The sequence below is a fragment of the Sciurus carolinensis genome, chromosome 7, assembly GCF_902686445.1.
Source record: "Sciurus carolinensis chromosome 7, mSciCar1.2, whole genome shotgun sequence".
In the NCBI taxonomy this organism is placed as follows: domain Eukaryota; kingdom Metazoa; phylum Chordata; class Mammalia; order Rodentia; family Sciuridae; genus Sciurus; species Sciurus carolinensis.
In genome coordinates, this window is record NC_062219.1 from 278,078 (window position 1) to 294,432 (window position 16,355).

Genomic DNA, 16,355 nt, shown 5'->3' on the forward strand with positions numbered 1-16,355 from the left:
CTTTGAATTAAGCAGGTCAAAGGTAAATCTTACGAATCAGAGACTAACTCAGTTTCTATGTCCTTATGGATCTGTACTGGGTGCTGGGATCACACATGGCTAGTCCCTGTAGATTCCTTTCCCACAAGCCCTCAGTTCAGATAGCTCCTGGAGGTTCTGGCTGGGCAACTCAAGACGAAGGAGACACCAAGCTACGAGAGGAGCAGAGAAACCCCACCAATCACCTTCCAGAGTGATGCCCTCACCTGCACAGCAGCTTTTGTCACATTTGAGCTTGCCTGCCTTTCCTTGACATTAAAAATTTTTTTTTCTTCAATCATTTTCTACTAAGACTGTAAATGACAACAACCAATTTCTCAAAATAACCTCTTTATTTCGCAAGAAGTCAGGCTCTGCTTTGATTTTATTCAGATACTTCTGCCCCTTTCTAATGCCAGCAGTGAAAAGTCCACTTTCACCTGAGCAAGCACAGGTTCTTCCTGTCTTTCATACTGCCAATTTCTCATATTTTGAGTCACAGATAAACCTCAGGTATGTGACATGACAAAGTGTTCTACTTTGGCATTTACAAAAAAGAACCCGAGTAGGAAAGGACTTGGGAATACATGAAGCTGGAGGAGGCCTTCCCCGTATGTCCATGAATTCAAATTCTAAATACTTACCACACCCACTTGCTAGAGCAGCATCCAGCTGGCCAGGGCCTGCAGCATCCCCCAAGCACAAATGCAGTCAACGTGAGGAGGTACAAGTGTCCAAAAGGACAGAAAACTGTGGTTATCACCTCAAACAATTTTTTGTTTTCCCTTTACTGAAGAGAGCATATATGGAAGCTTTTCTTTCTGTAAAAGCAGTTATTACAGAAGGACTGAATAATTTAGAAATAAAAGCAGTTATTACAGAAGGACTGAATAATTTAGATATCAATTAATTCTCCCTGCAATATTTCAATCACTGTCATTTAGAAAGAAAGCAGAAATCTTGTCTCATTAGGTAGGAGTCTTACTGCCCCAAAAACAGCCTGGGACACTGGGAATCACTACCATGAAGGTGGGCCATTCGAGGCAATGACATGGTTATCTGTCACACCCCAACTTGAAGCACAATGTCTCATGTGAGGGGCCCAAAATCTACTTGAAATAATAGATAAATGCAAGAGCAAATGCTAAAGAGAATCAGAAACCCACAAGTTTACAGACTTCAACTGCATACTAGGATAGAGTACAAAGAAATGCTGTCCTCCAGTAGCCCAACACAGGGCTTGGAAAATCAACACCAACAATGAAGTTCCAAGAAGCTACAAGGAGAGTTGCAGGCACAGGGCAGCTAGAGGCTGCTGCTCCAGGCTGGGCTGAACTTCCCTCTGACAGCCAAGTCTGTTCCAACTGTTGGCTACCAACACACATGAAGTGGGAAGAGGAATGACAAACCCAGGAACTTCTTTACTCTTTCCTACCTTTCAACTTATAAACACCTGTGGAAACTGACAGAGCAGCACACTTCCGCCTAACCCTACCTGATGCTGACCTATGCCAAGGTTCATCTAGGTCACATGGACAAATGGATGATGGACTCATGAACAGTCCACATGTGCCTGACCCCTGCACAAGCACAACTGTACTCGGCAGCCCAATCAAATTCCCACACTCACTAGGTAAATGACTAAGGAATATTTACCACACTCCAGAGCCCAACTAGGACTGTGGATAAAGCACAAACCAGCCCTAATCCAAGACTAGATGGTGGCTCCTGAAGAAAGAAAATCTGGAGGTGTGCACAAGTCAAAATGTAACCAATGGGACACTTTAAATATGTGCGATTTATTTCAAAAGCCCCATGGCAGATGTGCCCCCTAGCCCCACTGGCCAGGATTAGACCTATGGGTTTTGTTCAGTCTCTTCTGTCAAAGACACATTTCAGCAAAGAGCAGTGCAGGGTAGTTGTAGGGAGGAAATCGACAGTGTGTGCTAGGCGAAACCAACCACCTGCCTAAGGCCACAGACAGTAACTAACATGAATGGCAAGATCCAAGCCCACCAATCTCAAAAGCCTGTCTTCCTTTCCTTAGGCCTCACCCCTCCCCTTACACAGCTGCACCTGAGGGTGACCTGGTCACTGCACACCAGGAGGGCCTACAGCCTCCTGCCCACAGAGGCTTCCCAGTCACTCCACGGGCCCTCACAGGATGGTAGTGACAAGAGGGTCTCTGGCTTTTCCCAGCAGTGCTTTGCCTTTCCCTACCCAACTGTAGTTCTACAAATCTTCTTACAAGCTGAGGAAACTGTGAAAACAATGTCACTTAACACAAAAATGTGAGCATACCTACTGATACTTATGACCCGTAACTTATCCAGGATTCAGAATAAGAACTGGCATATATTGGAGTCTACAAATAAAAGTTAAAACAAATTTTTCATGAGAAACTCCCTCAGGCTCTTATCAGCTACAGACTATTTTTCTACTCAGTTCTAACAATCGGTTCCTGAACCCAAAGTAGCAAGTAGAGAAGAATACGAAAGGGCAACTTTAGGCAGGTATACTGACAGCAGCAAGAAGTGCGACTAGATGACACAGAGAAACCAAAGGAAAAAACAAGAATTAAAACAAAAACAAAAAAACACCCCACTAAAAAAAAGCAATGACCTAAAAACTCCAGGAAAGAGCTGCATATGCCCCAATGAGCCTAGGAACATCACTGTTTACGTCTCAACATTAAAAAATTACATTTAAATATTCATTTGAAAACCATTGAGGAATGTTTATATCACACTCAGCAGAAAAAGATATTATAGAACAATTCCCATCCTAAATGGGTTATCTTGGTGCTTAATGAGCAAAAACCTAAATTGCCCCAAAACATCTATTCAGGAAGTTGCTTCTGTTTAAGTTGGCCACCATTATACTGTAAATGACTTTGTAACAATTTGCAAGAATTTGCATTGAGTTAAATTTCTGTTCCTAATGCAACAGTATTAATACTGCCCACTTTTACAGAACCTAGCATACATAATCGGATGTGTACATACAGATACACTAAAGGACATAATGTGGACCACTTTTTGTTAAAAGTTCTACAATAAAAATTGATTTAGGTAGTCTTCCTCACTGAGCAACACTGTGTTCATCAACGGTGCTCATGGGCTGTTTTTTTTTTTTGGCTAACAAAGGCAGATTTACTGTATGAATGAAGGCAAATCTATGTACTCACTGATTACTTGTAAAAATAATATTTTCACCTCTTAAATCTGGTAGACTTTAAACTACTAAAAACTCCTCTAGAAACACCTTAGGTATTATTTATTTTAATAATCTAAATTTTAAATGACCTTTTTTCAGTGGATTTTAATAGTTTATTATTTTTATTTATTTTTATTTATCTGCTTTTTATTTGTACAGACTGCATTTTGATTCATTGTACACAAATGGGGTACAACTTTTCATTTCTATGGTTGTGCACAATGAAGATTCATACCATTCATGTGCCATATGTACACAGGGTAATGATACCTGTCTTATTCCATCTCCTTTCATACCCCTGCCCCCTCATCCCTCATTTCCCTCTAGTAAATGATGTTTTAAATCCCTTAAGATTTTTCCAACAAACACCTTACAAAGAAATATGTCATAAAGCAAACTAAAATACAATTATTTATTATTATGCTTTATAAAAATAACTGGGACGTTTTCTAAGTAATAAAAGTTGCAATAAATTCCTCTGAATGAATTCCCAGTGGATAACTTCAGTTTCCATTGAGGTAAGAGTTGCTTTCATGACCTCCCTCAGCTAAGTGGATCACTATGCTTTTTTACCATCAACCTTTTCTCAAAGGAGGTAGTAACTCAGCAGGGAAATAAATCTAACAATACCTTGCAAGGCAGGAGTTACAAGGTTCTACCCAATGAGATGAGTTAGCTCATGATTGGCTCCCTTCTTCCATACAAGCACCCTTAGAAAGTGAAGGAGCAGGAGTTAGGGAGGGGAAGGTCAGAAAGACAAGAGTGCAAATCTCAAGGCAGCAGGACATGACAAACGACGAACTGTATGGGGAAACGAAACGCACAACGTGGGGTGGTTCTTTGTAAACAGATTACAAATTATTAGCTTCATTAGCTTTCAGTAAATGTGCCCCATAAATGATACCCAGATTCCGGTTCAGGGATGGCGTAGAATCTCGGACTGCTATAAAACCGCAAGGGACCTCAGATGTCACCTACTGTAGTCTTCTCCGTGGGCCAGAGGTTTGGAAGACTAAGTGGTCAGAAAAACTAGGAGGTAAGGGGCCTAGAAGAGCAGCGAACGACCTGACACGGCTGTGCTGGTGGCGCTTCCCAAGAACTCAACCCGCAAAGAGCACAGCTATAGCTCCCAGACTAAAGGAACGGCAGGGCCAGGGGAACCACTGGCGGTGGCGGGAGAAGGGGAAAGGATGAGAAAATCAAAACAGAAGGCGTGAAGGCTGCGAGCGTGGCAAAAAGGGGCCAACAGCACGCCCAAAGACCAGGCGGTCCGAGAACGTGCGCAGAGCAGGCGTCAAAACCGAAAGGCTCGGCGCACCGCTGCAGACGACCCCCCCTCGCTCTCCCGGCTCTGCACTCCCCGAACCCGCGCGAGCCTCTGTCGCCACCCGCGACGGTCCTGGTCACGGCCCGGGCCACCGCAGAGGTGCCCTCGTTCCTACCTCCGCCATCCCCCCGAGGCCTCGCCACCTCCCGGGCGGCCCACAGACCTGGGTCGGGACCCAAGGCCCGCCCTACCTTAAGAGGCGAAGAACAGCAGCAGACACAACCACCGCGTCCTCTGCCCCTCCGCCCCTGTGGCATTCATTTCCGTTTCCGTCCGAGCACTTCCGCCCGGCCATGGTGGGGGGCGGGGCCTGGACGACCCGGCCCCAGAGGCGCGGAAAAGAGGGCGGCGAGGTGCGCTGTGCGCAGGCGCAGGGGCAGGCCTCAGCGCGAGATGCGCGTGCGCATGAGCTGGGTGGGCCGCGAGGTGCACGTGCGCAGGCGCCTTGTGGGGGACGCCTCGGCCTGTTGCCCCGGCTACCACGCGGCTTCCGGCCTAACTTCCTCAGTCGTTCAGTGGATCCCGCCATTTTTTCCTTCCTGCCCTACAGACGGAGCGTTCTGCGAGTCGAGTGGCGGCTTGGCGCGGGCAGTTTGTCCTGCGTAGCCCTGGGTCTCACTGCGAATGTCCGGAAGCCTGTCTCCTGCTGGCATCACCAAGTCCACGCCCCGCAGCTCGGATCCTGCGTCGGCAGCGGGCCCCGGCTCTTCGCTGCCCCACGCTGCTCCGGGCGAGGACTGCACGCTGGCGCTTCGGAGGACCGAGTGGCCGCTGTGCCCGGTCACCGCGTCGGGTGGAGCGTGGGGGCCGGGGCGGCGCTCTCCCGGGACGACCCCAGACCCGGGTGGGGAACCGCACCCTGGAGGAGGCCCCTGGTTTCTGTTCCACTCTTCTCTGCAGTCAGGAGGATGTTTGCGCCTCCACGTGTATGACAGAACCGTGAAACGACGTGATTCATTCTCACTGGCAAACGCCTGTTAACATGCCAAGTTTCTTAGGGTGTTTATCAGACTTACTGGACACATTCTGTGTCTTAGTAGGACTGCTCTAAGCCCTGGCAGGCGAAGGAGGCCTCTATCAGGGAAATAAGATGTTCAGATACCATTCTGGGATGGAGGTTTCGTGATTTCCTTCAGAATCTCTGGCAAAGCACTTGATAGAGGACTCAAAATGTATTACCTAATTGAAGTGACACGATAGATGCATTGAAGGATTTAGGAAGGAATCTCTAGCTACAAGGCTTTGGCTTCCTAGTGATTTTTTTTTTTTTTTTCTTATAAGTAAAGCGAACAGTGACGAGCACCTACTGCAGATTGAGGATGGTGACATTCTACTAAAAAGCAGGCCTCCAATCTTAAGGAGTACAGATTGTGGTAGGACACACAAACTGATGGGTGAAATGTTAGAAAACAAGTGAGACATACAAGGGCCATCATGTTTGTGTCCACACAGAATTCATATGTTGAAATTTAATTCCCACGGTGATGGCACTGGAGGTGAGGCTTTAGGAGATGATTGGACCATGAGGGTGTAGCCTTGGGGAATAAGGCAAGGTGCCCTCTTGCCTTCTTTCCACCAGATAAAGACACAATGAGAAGACAGCCTGCAACCCAAATGGGGGCCCTCAGCAGAATCAGCCATACTGGTTCTAGTCTCCAGCCCCAGGACTGTGAGAAACCTATTATTTCTAAGTCACCCTCTATGATACTTTGCATGAGCAGCCCCAGTAGACCAGGAGGGAATGAGAAACCCCACGGAGGTGAAAAAAGAAGTGGGTTAGGAATGACCTAAAGCAGAAGGTGCAAACCTAGGAGAGAGGGGTAAAAACCCAAGTGCTGTGGCCTGGCAACTAGGGTGACCAAGCTCCCAAGAAACAGGCTCATTCAGCAGTGACACTGTGTCAAGGATGATCAGAAGGCAGGCCCCACCACATTGCAATTCTTAGGCACCACAAAGTGAGCACTGCCTCACTCCTGAATGTACTCAGATGACACAGATCAACAATTACTGGAGGAACAGAAAAATATAAAAGTGGTAGGGAAAAAAAATTCAAAAAGGAAAAACGTTATAAAATGCTTTATTGTTGGCAGTCTCTGAAGATACTACATTTTTAGATGGAAGAGAAGGACATCTAGAGAACAAGAAAGACTGCCCCAAAATTAAATAAGCAGTGAATTAGTAGAAGACAGATTCAACAACATCTCTCAGATGATAAAACAAAAAGATGGAGAAAGAAATCACAAGAAAATTAGAAGATAAACGCAAGGGGTCTGACATCTGAAAAGTAGGAACTACATGAAAAGAAAATAGAGAAAATTATAAGAAATGAAGAAATGATGTGAGAAAACTTCCTAGACCTTGAAGACATGTTCTCATGGAAAGTAACCACCAAAGACCCAGCACAAAATTTATTTTTAAAAGATCCACACCAAGGCATATCATTACAAAACTTCAAAACACCAGAGAGAAAATTTTTTAAAGCCCTGTAAGGGGAAATAAAAAAGTTCACATTTAAGGAATTTGAAGTCACAATGGCATGGAAATTCTCTTTAGAATCCCAGGAAGCTGAGTTGGGCACTTTGGTGCATACCTCTAATCCCAGCTATTTTGGAGGCTAAGGAATGAGATCTCGTTTCCGGCCAGCCTGGGCAACTTAGGGAACCCTGTCTCAAAAAATAAAAAAGTCTGGGGATGTAGCTGAGTAGTAAAGAGTGGTTCAATCCCCAGTGCAAAAAAAGAAAAAGAAAATCCCAGAAAGCCAAACTATGGTGGACTTCAAAATTCTGAAGAAAATATGCCATCAAAATCTCAAGATTTGGATAGAATAAAGATACTTTAAGATGTGCAAGCTCAAAAATTTGTCTACCAAATACCTTATCTCAGAAAGCTGCTGGAGGATATTCTCCAAAATTAAGAAGTCAAGAAGAAGAGCATTGAGGACCTACAAAACTGAGGAGAAGGGGAGACCCAGGATGAAAGCTTAGAGGTTACAGGCCTCCGGGCAATAACAAATTGATCCTCTCAGTATACTTATTTAGTGATAGTTTTATTTAGAGGCTGAACTGAATTTCTGTGAATGTAACAGTCACATATGTCCTAAATTTTATTTGACTTAACAGTTAACCTGGGAAAGAAGAAAAACCACAACTGAAAATATGGTTGGTGCACATTACATGTTACTGGAGAGTTTCATTGCTGATGAAAGTTGGCATCTAGGAGGAAAATGGTCATTCCTCTGTGTAAGACTCCAGGACCTTGGCAGACTTCCCATACTTGGGAATGGAGCCTATAGCACAGACCACAGAGGAAGGGACTTGAACCTGGTGGAGCCACTCTGTTACCCACCCTCAGACCTCTCCGACCTCATGAAATGTTTTGCCTTGTGAGAACTAGGGTTTTCTGTTACTTGGAGTCAAACGTATCTTACCTGTTTCAGTTTCCACCCAAAAAAGGAGTAATTTCTATGGTAGATTTCTATAGAAATCGTTCATAACTTTATAAACAACTAGAAAACTTGACAAGTGTGAAATTACTGTTTTCAGATGATAGAAAATAAGAAGTGAAGGTGATTGTTCACAGGAAGAAAACACAAGTGAGTCTAATGACTGCCCTAATTTCTGCCTAGGACAGCAGAGAAAATGGACCTGTTCTTTGACAAGGTCCTCCAAAAAACTGGCTACACTGACCATGATACTGAGACAGTGCAGGACCTGTTCCTACAGATGTCACCACAGTAGAGTGGTCAAAGGATAACTGAACAACTTCAGATGAAAAAATTCCTGGAACCATGCAAATTACCAGACCTAACCAAAGAAGAAATAGAAAAATTGAGCAATCTTGTATTTATTAAAGAAATTGTAAGCAAAAACCTTCCCACAAAGAATCTCAGTCATTGATGCCTCCTTAGCGAATTCCTAATCCTTTTAAGGAAAAGTCTTAATCTTGCACAAGCCCTTTCAAGAAATGGAAAGGCAGAAGGGCCATCTCCAAGACATTTTATCATTTCTATGGTGGCAGACTGCAGGTCCAATCTCACATTGGTCCCCAGCCCTGTGATCAGTGAGGGAATGCAGAAGAGGAGCCAAAGGAGCAATCTTCTTCCTGCCATGTCTGGTCACACCCCTTGCTGAGTCATGTGTGGCTTCCCATTTACCTGGAGAGTGGCTGTTCCCTCCATGACCTTGACATCATGAGGTCCCCCAAGAAGTGAGGGAGCACCTGGTGGCAGGTGATGGGATGGTTCCTACCAACACGCCCAAGGCCTTGGACCTTCACAACTGGAAAGCAGCAGCCTTTCTCACCTCAGACCGTTCACCAGCAGGAATAGCCCCAGACATCCATGTGTGACTGTTCCTGAGGGTCAGACTCAGTGTTCCTGCTGCCTAGCAATGGCCCAGTGCCTCCTGAAAGCACATGCGGCCTGTGTCATTAGAATGACTGATAAGCATGCCCAGGCCCATGTTCCTAAAAAGAAGAAAGAACATATTGCACTTTGAAAACAAATGTTGAGGGTGACCCAGTGCTGCCCCCAGGTTTCCTGATGGACGCAGTGGAGGGAGGGGTACAAATTTAAAAGAGGAGCAGGAAGGAGGTTGAAGTGTAAGGTATACAAGGTTAGCAAGTGTTTTTTATTATGAGTTTAAGAAATGTGTTGACTTGAGGTGTGAAAAAAGGTGCCTAAATGTGTCCCCTGCTTTTCCTCTCCAGTACTCAGGCTATTTATTGGGGTCCCTTTCTCCCAGCCCATTTACTGGAGCAGGGCTTTGCAAAGCTGGTCTCCTAGCAGCCAATGCAGAAGGCCCATTCATAGGACAATGGATGGAAAGGAAAGAAAGAGCTTGGTTTGTTTAAACTGCCTCTGTCTTCATTCACAGCCTGATGTCCATGTACATTGTGACGTCCACAATGGCACTAAAGGACTCATTGTGGCTGGAAACAAATCAAAATAAAATAAGGGATGCTAAGATAAAAGAGTCCTGCAACAAAATTGCTAAAAAAAAGTCTAAGTCTTACTTCTGAGATTTATGTTACCTTTTGGCTGTGTGGCCTATTGACCAGTGTTTATAATAACCACGAGGGTTTAATAAACAAAAAGATAAATGGGAACTTTATATACATTTTTTAAAGGCACTCACAGAAAGGGTGAGTATGCTGGGTTGCTTTGGAAGCTGTTCAATAATTATTGTTCTTTGTTTGCACAACATTTGGGGAGCCACACTCCACACTTGGTGTTTATTTTCCTTCTGATAAACACGCCCTGGCCATGCCCATGTGGCAGGCAGCTCCCCACACGGTGCCCTCCCCCACCGCTCCCCCCCTCCCCCAACCAGCCTTGGATGTTGCGGTGACCCAGCCCAATTCAGGCAACAGGTGGAAAGTTGAATAACTTCACACGTTTTTCGGTAGAGGGGGTGGGCGGGAGGCAAGGCTTTTGGGAGCCGATTTAAGGATTAGATCAGATGTTATTGCTAGTGAAAAATTAAACAGCCCGTGCTCCGGGGAGTACAGATTAATATATTTAGTGACTCTCTGCACACAAAGGCCGCTCATTGTAGCCACGTCTGAATGCCTGTGAATAGGACGGAACATATGCAGCCTGTCACCGCAGGTGCCCACATCTGTTCTTCCCCGGGCAGATGCTCACAGAAAAGGGGAGGTGGGGGAGGCCAGGGAAGGATAGCGCACTCGAAAGCGTCCCGGGCGCCTTGGCGGGGCTCCTCGGTAGGCCTTGGGCGATGTGGGCCCAGTGGGGACACTCGTGGGAGGCCGAGAGGAAACTGAAACGCATGTGCGGGGCCATCCCTGCCTAGGGAGCGTCCCAGAGGATTCCCAGGGGCCCAGTTAGGCCCTGTGGCGCGCGCCACACTCTTGAGGTTATTGTTTTAGGTCCTCTGTGAGCCTGGCCCCATCCCCCATCCCCAGAGAGAAGAGTACAGCGTGGGAGATTGACGGACCGCTCAGGGAATGGGTGCGACAGGTGCCCGCGACCTCCCCAGGGTAGGGGCCTTTTCCTTTCTTGGCGTCCCCTTTTTACAAGGTCACAGGCTTGAGCTTTTCAGGTGCGAGGCCACGACCCTTGATGGAGCAGTGAAAGGGGACTGCCACGCTTCCCACAGATGCCCAGGCCGGGGTCGGGCCATGCTGGTCAGGGCTAGGAGCCCACCCCCGGGGCATCCGCAGCACTCCAGGAGTCTGTCCCTCTGGGGCGCGTGGCTTGCCCGGAGACGCACCCGGGGCGCCAGGTCGCCGGCGTTTGCCACCCTGCCGTCTCAGCGGACCCTCCCCGGAGCCGCGGTGAGGGGCGGCGAGCGCTGCGGAGCATCCTCCTGCCCGGAGGCACCGGCCCTTGCGCGTGCGCAACCCCCTTCGGTGTCCAGGGGTGACGAAGGCCTGAGCCTCGGCTTCCGCACTGGCGCCCTCCCAGCGCCCGCCCGGCGCCTGCGCCTCCGCCTCCGCCAGGAAGCCCACCGGGGCGTGGGCTCGCCGTCGGAGGCTCCGGGTCCCGCAGTACCGAACCGAAAGCAGTCTCTGCCGGGCCACGGGGCCACCCGACGCCCCAACGGCCCCGCACGCTCGGCGACAGAGTTCGCTGGAGTCGTGCGGCCTCGCGCGGGAGGCTGCGCGCAGCTGCCGCGGTAATCTGATCCCAGGACAAAGGCGCGCCCGCCGGTGCCGCGGCCGCAGGTAAACACGCGCTTTGTCATGGAGATGAGGCAGGACAGCCCGGAGCAGATGACCCGCGGTTCCGAGGAAGGAGCGGCGGGCGCGCCCGGAGGGGCTGCGGGCGGGGGCGATCTGTCGTCTGCGCCGGGCCGCCCGCGGAGCCACGCGACTCGCCCTTTCTCATGCAGATCAGCACATGCCTTTGCAACTTCCGCGGACCTGCGCCCCACTCGCGGCCCACGCACGCAGAGTGGGAGTCCCCGGACCTCTGCGCAGTCCGCGGGCCTCTGTGAAAACCAAACCACCCAGGGGTTGGACGTTCCTTCCTTTCACAATTCAGCCGCCTCTCCCATTAAAAAAGAAAAGGTCGTGACATGCCGTGACCCTGCCGCACAGGGGAAGTTGGCAGTTGACCCACTCCAGGGCCCGCCACCGAACCCCTCCAAACGCGGCCTCAGAGGGCCACAGAGGTTTGAGGCCAGCCTCACCTACCCCTGAGGATCAGCGCCTGACTCAACAGACCGGGAGCCCTGTTGGGTTAGAAGGCAAGGGCCAGACAGAACTGCAGTCACGTGGGTATACACATGCGGGTAGGTGTGGTGGTTAAGGAGACGCCAGAAGTGTGTCCAAAGATGCCTAAGGATAAGGAGTTGGGCACTACCCAGAGCGCTGTGCGGGGGAGAGTTTGCCACCAGGCCCGCTGCCTGCCAGTGTCTCAGGCATGCAGGGGAAGTCCTTCGCTATTTTAACTGCTTTCGGATTCCACAACTGTGGCTGAGGGAGAATGGGCAGAAGGGGTGCCGGTGAGATGTGACACTAATGCTAATTAATAAACAGGCTCCCCTCCTCCTCCTCCTCCTCCTGCTCCTCTTCCTCCTTTTCCTCCTCCTCCTCTTCTTTCAGGCAAGCTGGAATGTTTGATCAACACCAGATTTGCTGCCTGGAAGTTTTTTTTATCTTGTTTTGAACAAGGACCCTGGTTCTTCTTAGGAATAAGAGAACCTCTCTGTTGGGTATACAGCATCCACTCGGTTGGAGAAAACACAAACCCCACTCAAGTCTCCAGATCTGTCTACACAGAACACTGAACCTGCACTGGTATGGAATCTGAGGCTGTTTGGGATGCTGTTCCTTGCCATCTGCCCAGGCCCTGGGCACATACCTTGGGAGTTAAGCCTTTCTTTGGGTGAAGGGGACTGGAATAGGATTGAATGACCACAGTTTTAGGTCACACACTGCTGAGGATGGGCACATCTAATTGGATAAAATGGTGGCCAGGGATTTTTATTCCCAAGGCAAGGAAAATAATCCCTATGAAACAGAACTGAGGTGTGTTGTGGCCACAGTTCTGACTGGCACCCAACCCAGCCTCTCCTCCACACTGGAGTTTTTCAGACCGCAGGACCCCCACCAAGCAGCAGAGTGTCCCTTGGTCCCCGTGTCTGATATAAGTCCTAATGAGCTCACTTTGTACAGTAAATTTGCTGAGACATCAAAAAGTATTTAAAAGGAAGTTTCCTGCATTCTCCTAACAAGCAAGGTGAGGATTTATGGTGTGTGGGGGGAGGGAATCTGGTGGCAAGTCTGTTTAACACACTTAAGCTTAAGTTCCCTCCTGCATTTGGGGGTTTCGGAGTATTTGGGTTGTGGGAGTACAGAGACATGCAGTTAGGGAGTGAAAAAACGCCATTTGGTTTGGAGCAGATGGCTGGCTAGGGGGCTGATGGCGTCTAAAGGCGTGTCATCCCCCTCCAGCTCGAATCCCTAAGGGCTCCCCTTGTCTTCCCAATCAATGAAAATTAAAGTGCAAAGAAAGGATGAATAGTTGGACCTCGAGTCTCTCCTTTGTTCACCCCAGCTACTGGTGCGCAGGAGTTAAACTACAACAGGCTCCTATAGAAACGCTGAAGTTAAACAGTCTCCCCGTTAGCTCAGCCTTTGAAAGAGGGAAAGAGGAACCAATTTGGGTTTGGGGACAGAAAAAAGGGGGAGAAGAAGAGAGGATGAAGGAGGAAGAAGAAGAGGAGGAAAGGGAAAAAGAAAAAGAGGAAAAAGAAAAAGAAAAGGGAGAAGAAGAGGAGGAGGAGGAGGGAGGAGAAGAAAAGGGCTTTCTGCTTGATTTCCTCAATACAGAATCGCGTGGCATAAATTAAGTTGGGAAAGAATGAACGCTTTGGGCAGGATTCTGATGGATTTTACGATGCCTTTCAGTTCCGCTTTGCCGCTGTAATCGAGAAATCTGTGCCATGTCAATTTAACAAATACTTGATACTAAGGGGGGTTTGTTAAAGATTTGGGGCAAGTCTTTTCTCCCTCAAGGTTTAAGCCCTTGCGCGTGGAACTTTTTATTTCCAGTTTTCTAAACAGGCATTCAAATGAGCCTGTTTTCCACTTCCATTTTCTAATTAAAAGGTTCCTGATATTTCATTTCTTCCTAAGATCTGTGCTCAGCCCTCCAAGCATCCAAGATTCTGCATTCTGATCTCGAATTCCTTTCTTGGTTTGCATCTCCCCTGCTCTAGGAATTCTCTCACCTACTTAAGCCCCCCTACCCCCCACACACCCAGAATAGGGAACAGCTTCTGAGCCCCAGGGAGCAGAGATCTCAGAAAGCAGCTTTCTGAGGAAATATCAACCTAGTGAGAAAGGGATGCTGACACTAGGTGGCAAGATTAAATTAGGATTCGAGCTGGCCCAGCCCTGTGATGATGTAGCAAGTCCCTACAGAGTTTGCAGAGGACAGGAACAAGGTTTGCCTCTGTCCTGGGGGTGGCAGTATCTTTTGAAGCTTCCATTTGTTCTACATCACACAGTAGGAGATTCTTAGTGGGGCCCAAGCCTGCCTTTCTCACCTCAGCCTTAAATACCCTGTGTACATGGTTCTTGGTTAACTCTGGTTTTCCACGAGGCAGAGATAAAAGTATAAAGTGAAATCTCTGTTGATCCTGAAATTTTACAGGTACTTGGGAAACAAGGTAGCCAGGACAGGCTGGGTGACTTGAAGAGAATGACTCTAGCTGCCTGACAGCCAAAGGAACAGACCATTCAGTCCTGTTGCCAGTGGCTCTGTGGGGCTTTGGAGGACTCCCTTTCTGTATTTTTGCGATGGACACTTCAGCCTGAATGACAGGGAAACTGCCAGGACAGTGCAGGTTCTCACCATGGGGCTGTAACACCTATAGCAGGACACTGCCCAGCCATACAATCAGAGACAGTCACTCCAGCACTTCCCCGCGAAGGAGCAGTCAGGAAGAAAAAGAGTGGCAACGTGCCTGGCCAGCAGAAAACCTGAAAAGTCTCCAAAGAAGGAGTCTATGCCTCCACTTACTCCTGCTTAGCTCCTGTAGGAGAGTAGTTTAGGTAATTCATTGTGATACGTGTGTTCTCGGCCCTCCCAATAAACTCATTTCCCTTAAAAAAAAAAAAAAAAAGAAAAGAAAACAAAAGTTCTAGTGTCTGATGGACGTGTAAAAACCTAATAAGGTGACGGTTGTGTAAAGGTTGTGGGCTGGGGGGCCGGGCTGGAGGGGCCTTTGGAACATGTGCCGGACATTGTTGCAGAGGCCGCGGCGCGCGCGGAGGGGAGCTCTTTCTCTCGTATTGTGCAGGGAGCAGGTGCTGTCTGCATTACCATACAGCTGAGCGCACAAAGAGCCACTGATTCAGCCTCGCACAATAACAGACTGCCTTAATGACAGCCACGCGAACGACACACACCAAACTCACTTTTACCAAGCGGAGGGAGGCTGAGGGGGGAATACCCAGGAGAGAGGGGCCCAAGATCCAGGGAAGGTGGTGGCGCCCGAAAATCGACCGGGGGAGGATGTGTGTGATTGGGGAGAGGGTGGTTTAAGGCTTCAGGTTCTCCGGGCTCCGGGGAAGCGCGGCCGGGACAGTGACCCTCATCCTAGTTGTAGCGGACAACGTGTAGACCCCAGGGGGCGGGGACGCCGGGGTGCCTGGGGGTGCGCCAGCCCTGCGTGCGGGATCTAGGTTTCCCGAGGCGCAGTAGCCAGCTCCACCCGGAGGTGTATCGGTGTCTGACCTCCCAAACTTCCCGAAACTGCCGCCGCGCTCCCGCAACCCTCGGCCCCCAGCTGCGCCCGCCCCTTTCCTACAGTGCCCCCTCCCCTGCCCCCGCCCCGCTCCGCCCCGAAGACTCCTCCTTAGGAAGCGCCTGCCGCGAAGGAAGGGCGGCCCGCCGAGGACGCAGGACTCCAGCCTCGTTCCCTGCGCCCTCAGAGCCCCCCGGGTGCAGCAGGCCCAGGAGGCTGGGCGGCGGGCGCCGCGGAGCGTTTCCGAGGCTGTGGCCAGCGCACTAGGCGGGTGGTTGGCGGCGGGCGGGCGGCCCAGGCCGCCCCCGCGGGCCGCCGAGGGTCTGCGCGTCTGCGGCCTGGAGGGTGCTGAAGGGGACCGGGCGGCGGCACCAGCTCCGGGAGCAGAGGGGATTCTTGCCGCGAACATTTTGCAGGAATGTAAATGAGTGCGTTTTGTGCTGTGAGGAAGGAAGGCGGAGGGGCCTGGGGGCGGGGGCAGGGAAGGACTGGGGTGGGGGGAAGGTGGGGGCGGGGAGGAGGGTTGCACATTTTACAGCTCACTGACCATTTGGCGATCCATTGAGAGGAGGGTTTGGAAAAGTGGCTCCTTTGTGACAGCTCTCGCCAGATTGGGGGGCCGTTCATTTGCATCTCATTAGCCATGCGGGCGGCCGGCGGAATATAAGGACGGCAGGCGCCGGCCAGAGCCAGATCCTCGGCGCGCACTCGCGGAGAACCGGCCCAGCCGAGGGCAGGTCGCCTGGAGAGGACTGGCAGCCGCAAGGAGCCTCCCACACCCCGGGCCTCGGTTTCTGCGCGCGTTTACTTGGATGGCATTGGCTGGATTCCTCGGGAAGCAACGAGTCTTTGCGGTGGCGCAGGAGATACGGGTCCAGGGCACTCCCGGAGCGACCGCCGCTGCCGAGTGACACCCGGCAGCGAACGCAGGGCGCGCGCCGCGCACCCGCCCGCCACCGCTGACCGTCTGCTCCGCGCGCCCTGCGGGGCCCCGGATTATCGCCTCGCTCGTGGGATTTCCAGACCGCCTCTTTCTAATCGGCCTCCGAAGGAAGCCTCTGCAGCTCTCTTGGGAA

At 50.0% G+C, this 16,355-nt stretch overlaps 1 protein-coding gene across 5 annotated transcripts in view; it reads right to left on the reverse strand.

Annotated features, from left to right (window-relative positions):
- Fam120b (family with sequence similarity 120B) overlaps nucleotides 1-16,301 on the reverse strand; it is an 80,438-nt gene extending 64,137 nt beyond the window's left edge. For 4 of the 5 annotated variants that reach the window (XR_007109395.1, XM_047557551.1, XM_047557550.1 and 1 more), the window contains exon 1: nucleotides 4,753-4,892. Coding sequence is in view for 4 of the 5 variants with exons in the window: in XM_047557551.1 (XP_047413507.1) it covers nucleotides 4,753-4,818 (66 nt within the window). In the remaining variant the exon portion in view is untranslated. Of the gene's footprint in view, nucleotides 1-4,752; nucleotides 4,893-15,826 lie in introns of those variants that run through there. The other variant, XM_047557549.1, reaches the window with a different exon arrangement.
- Between the last annotated feature and the right edge of the window lie 54 nt (nucleotides 16,302-16,355).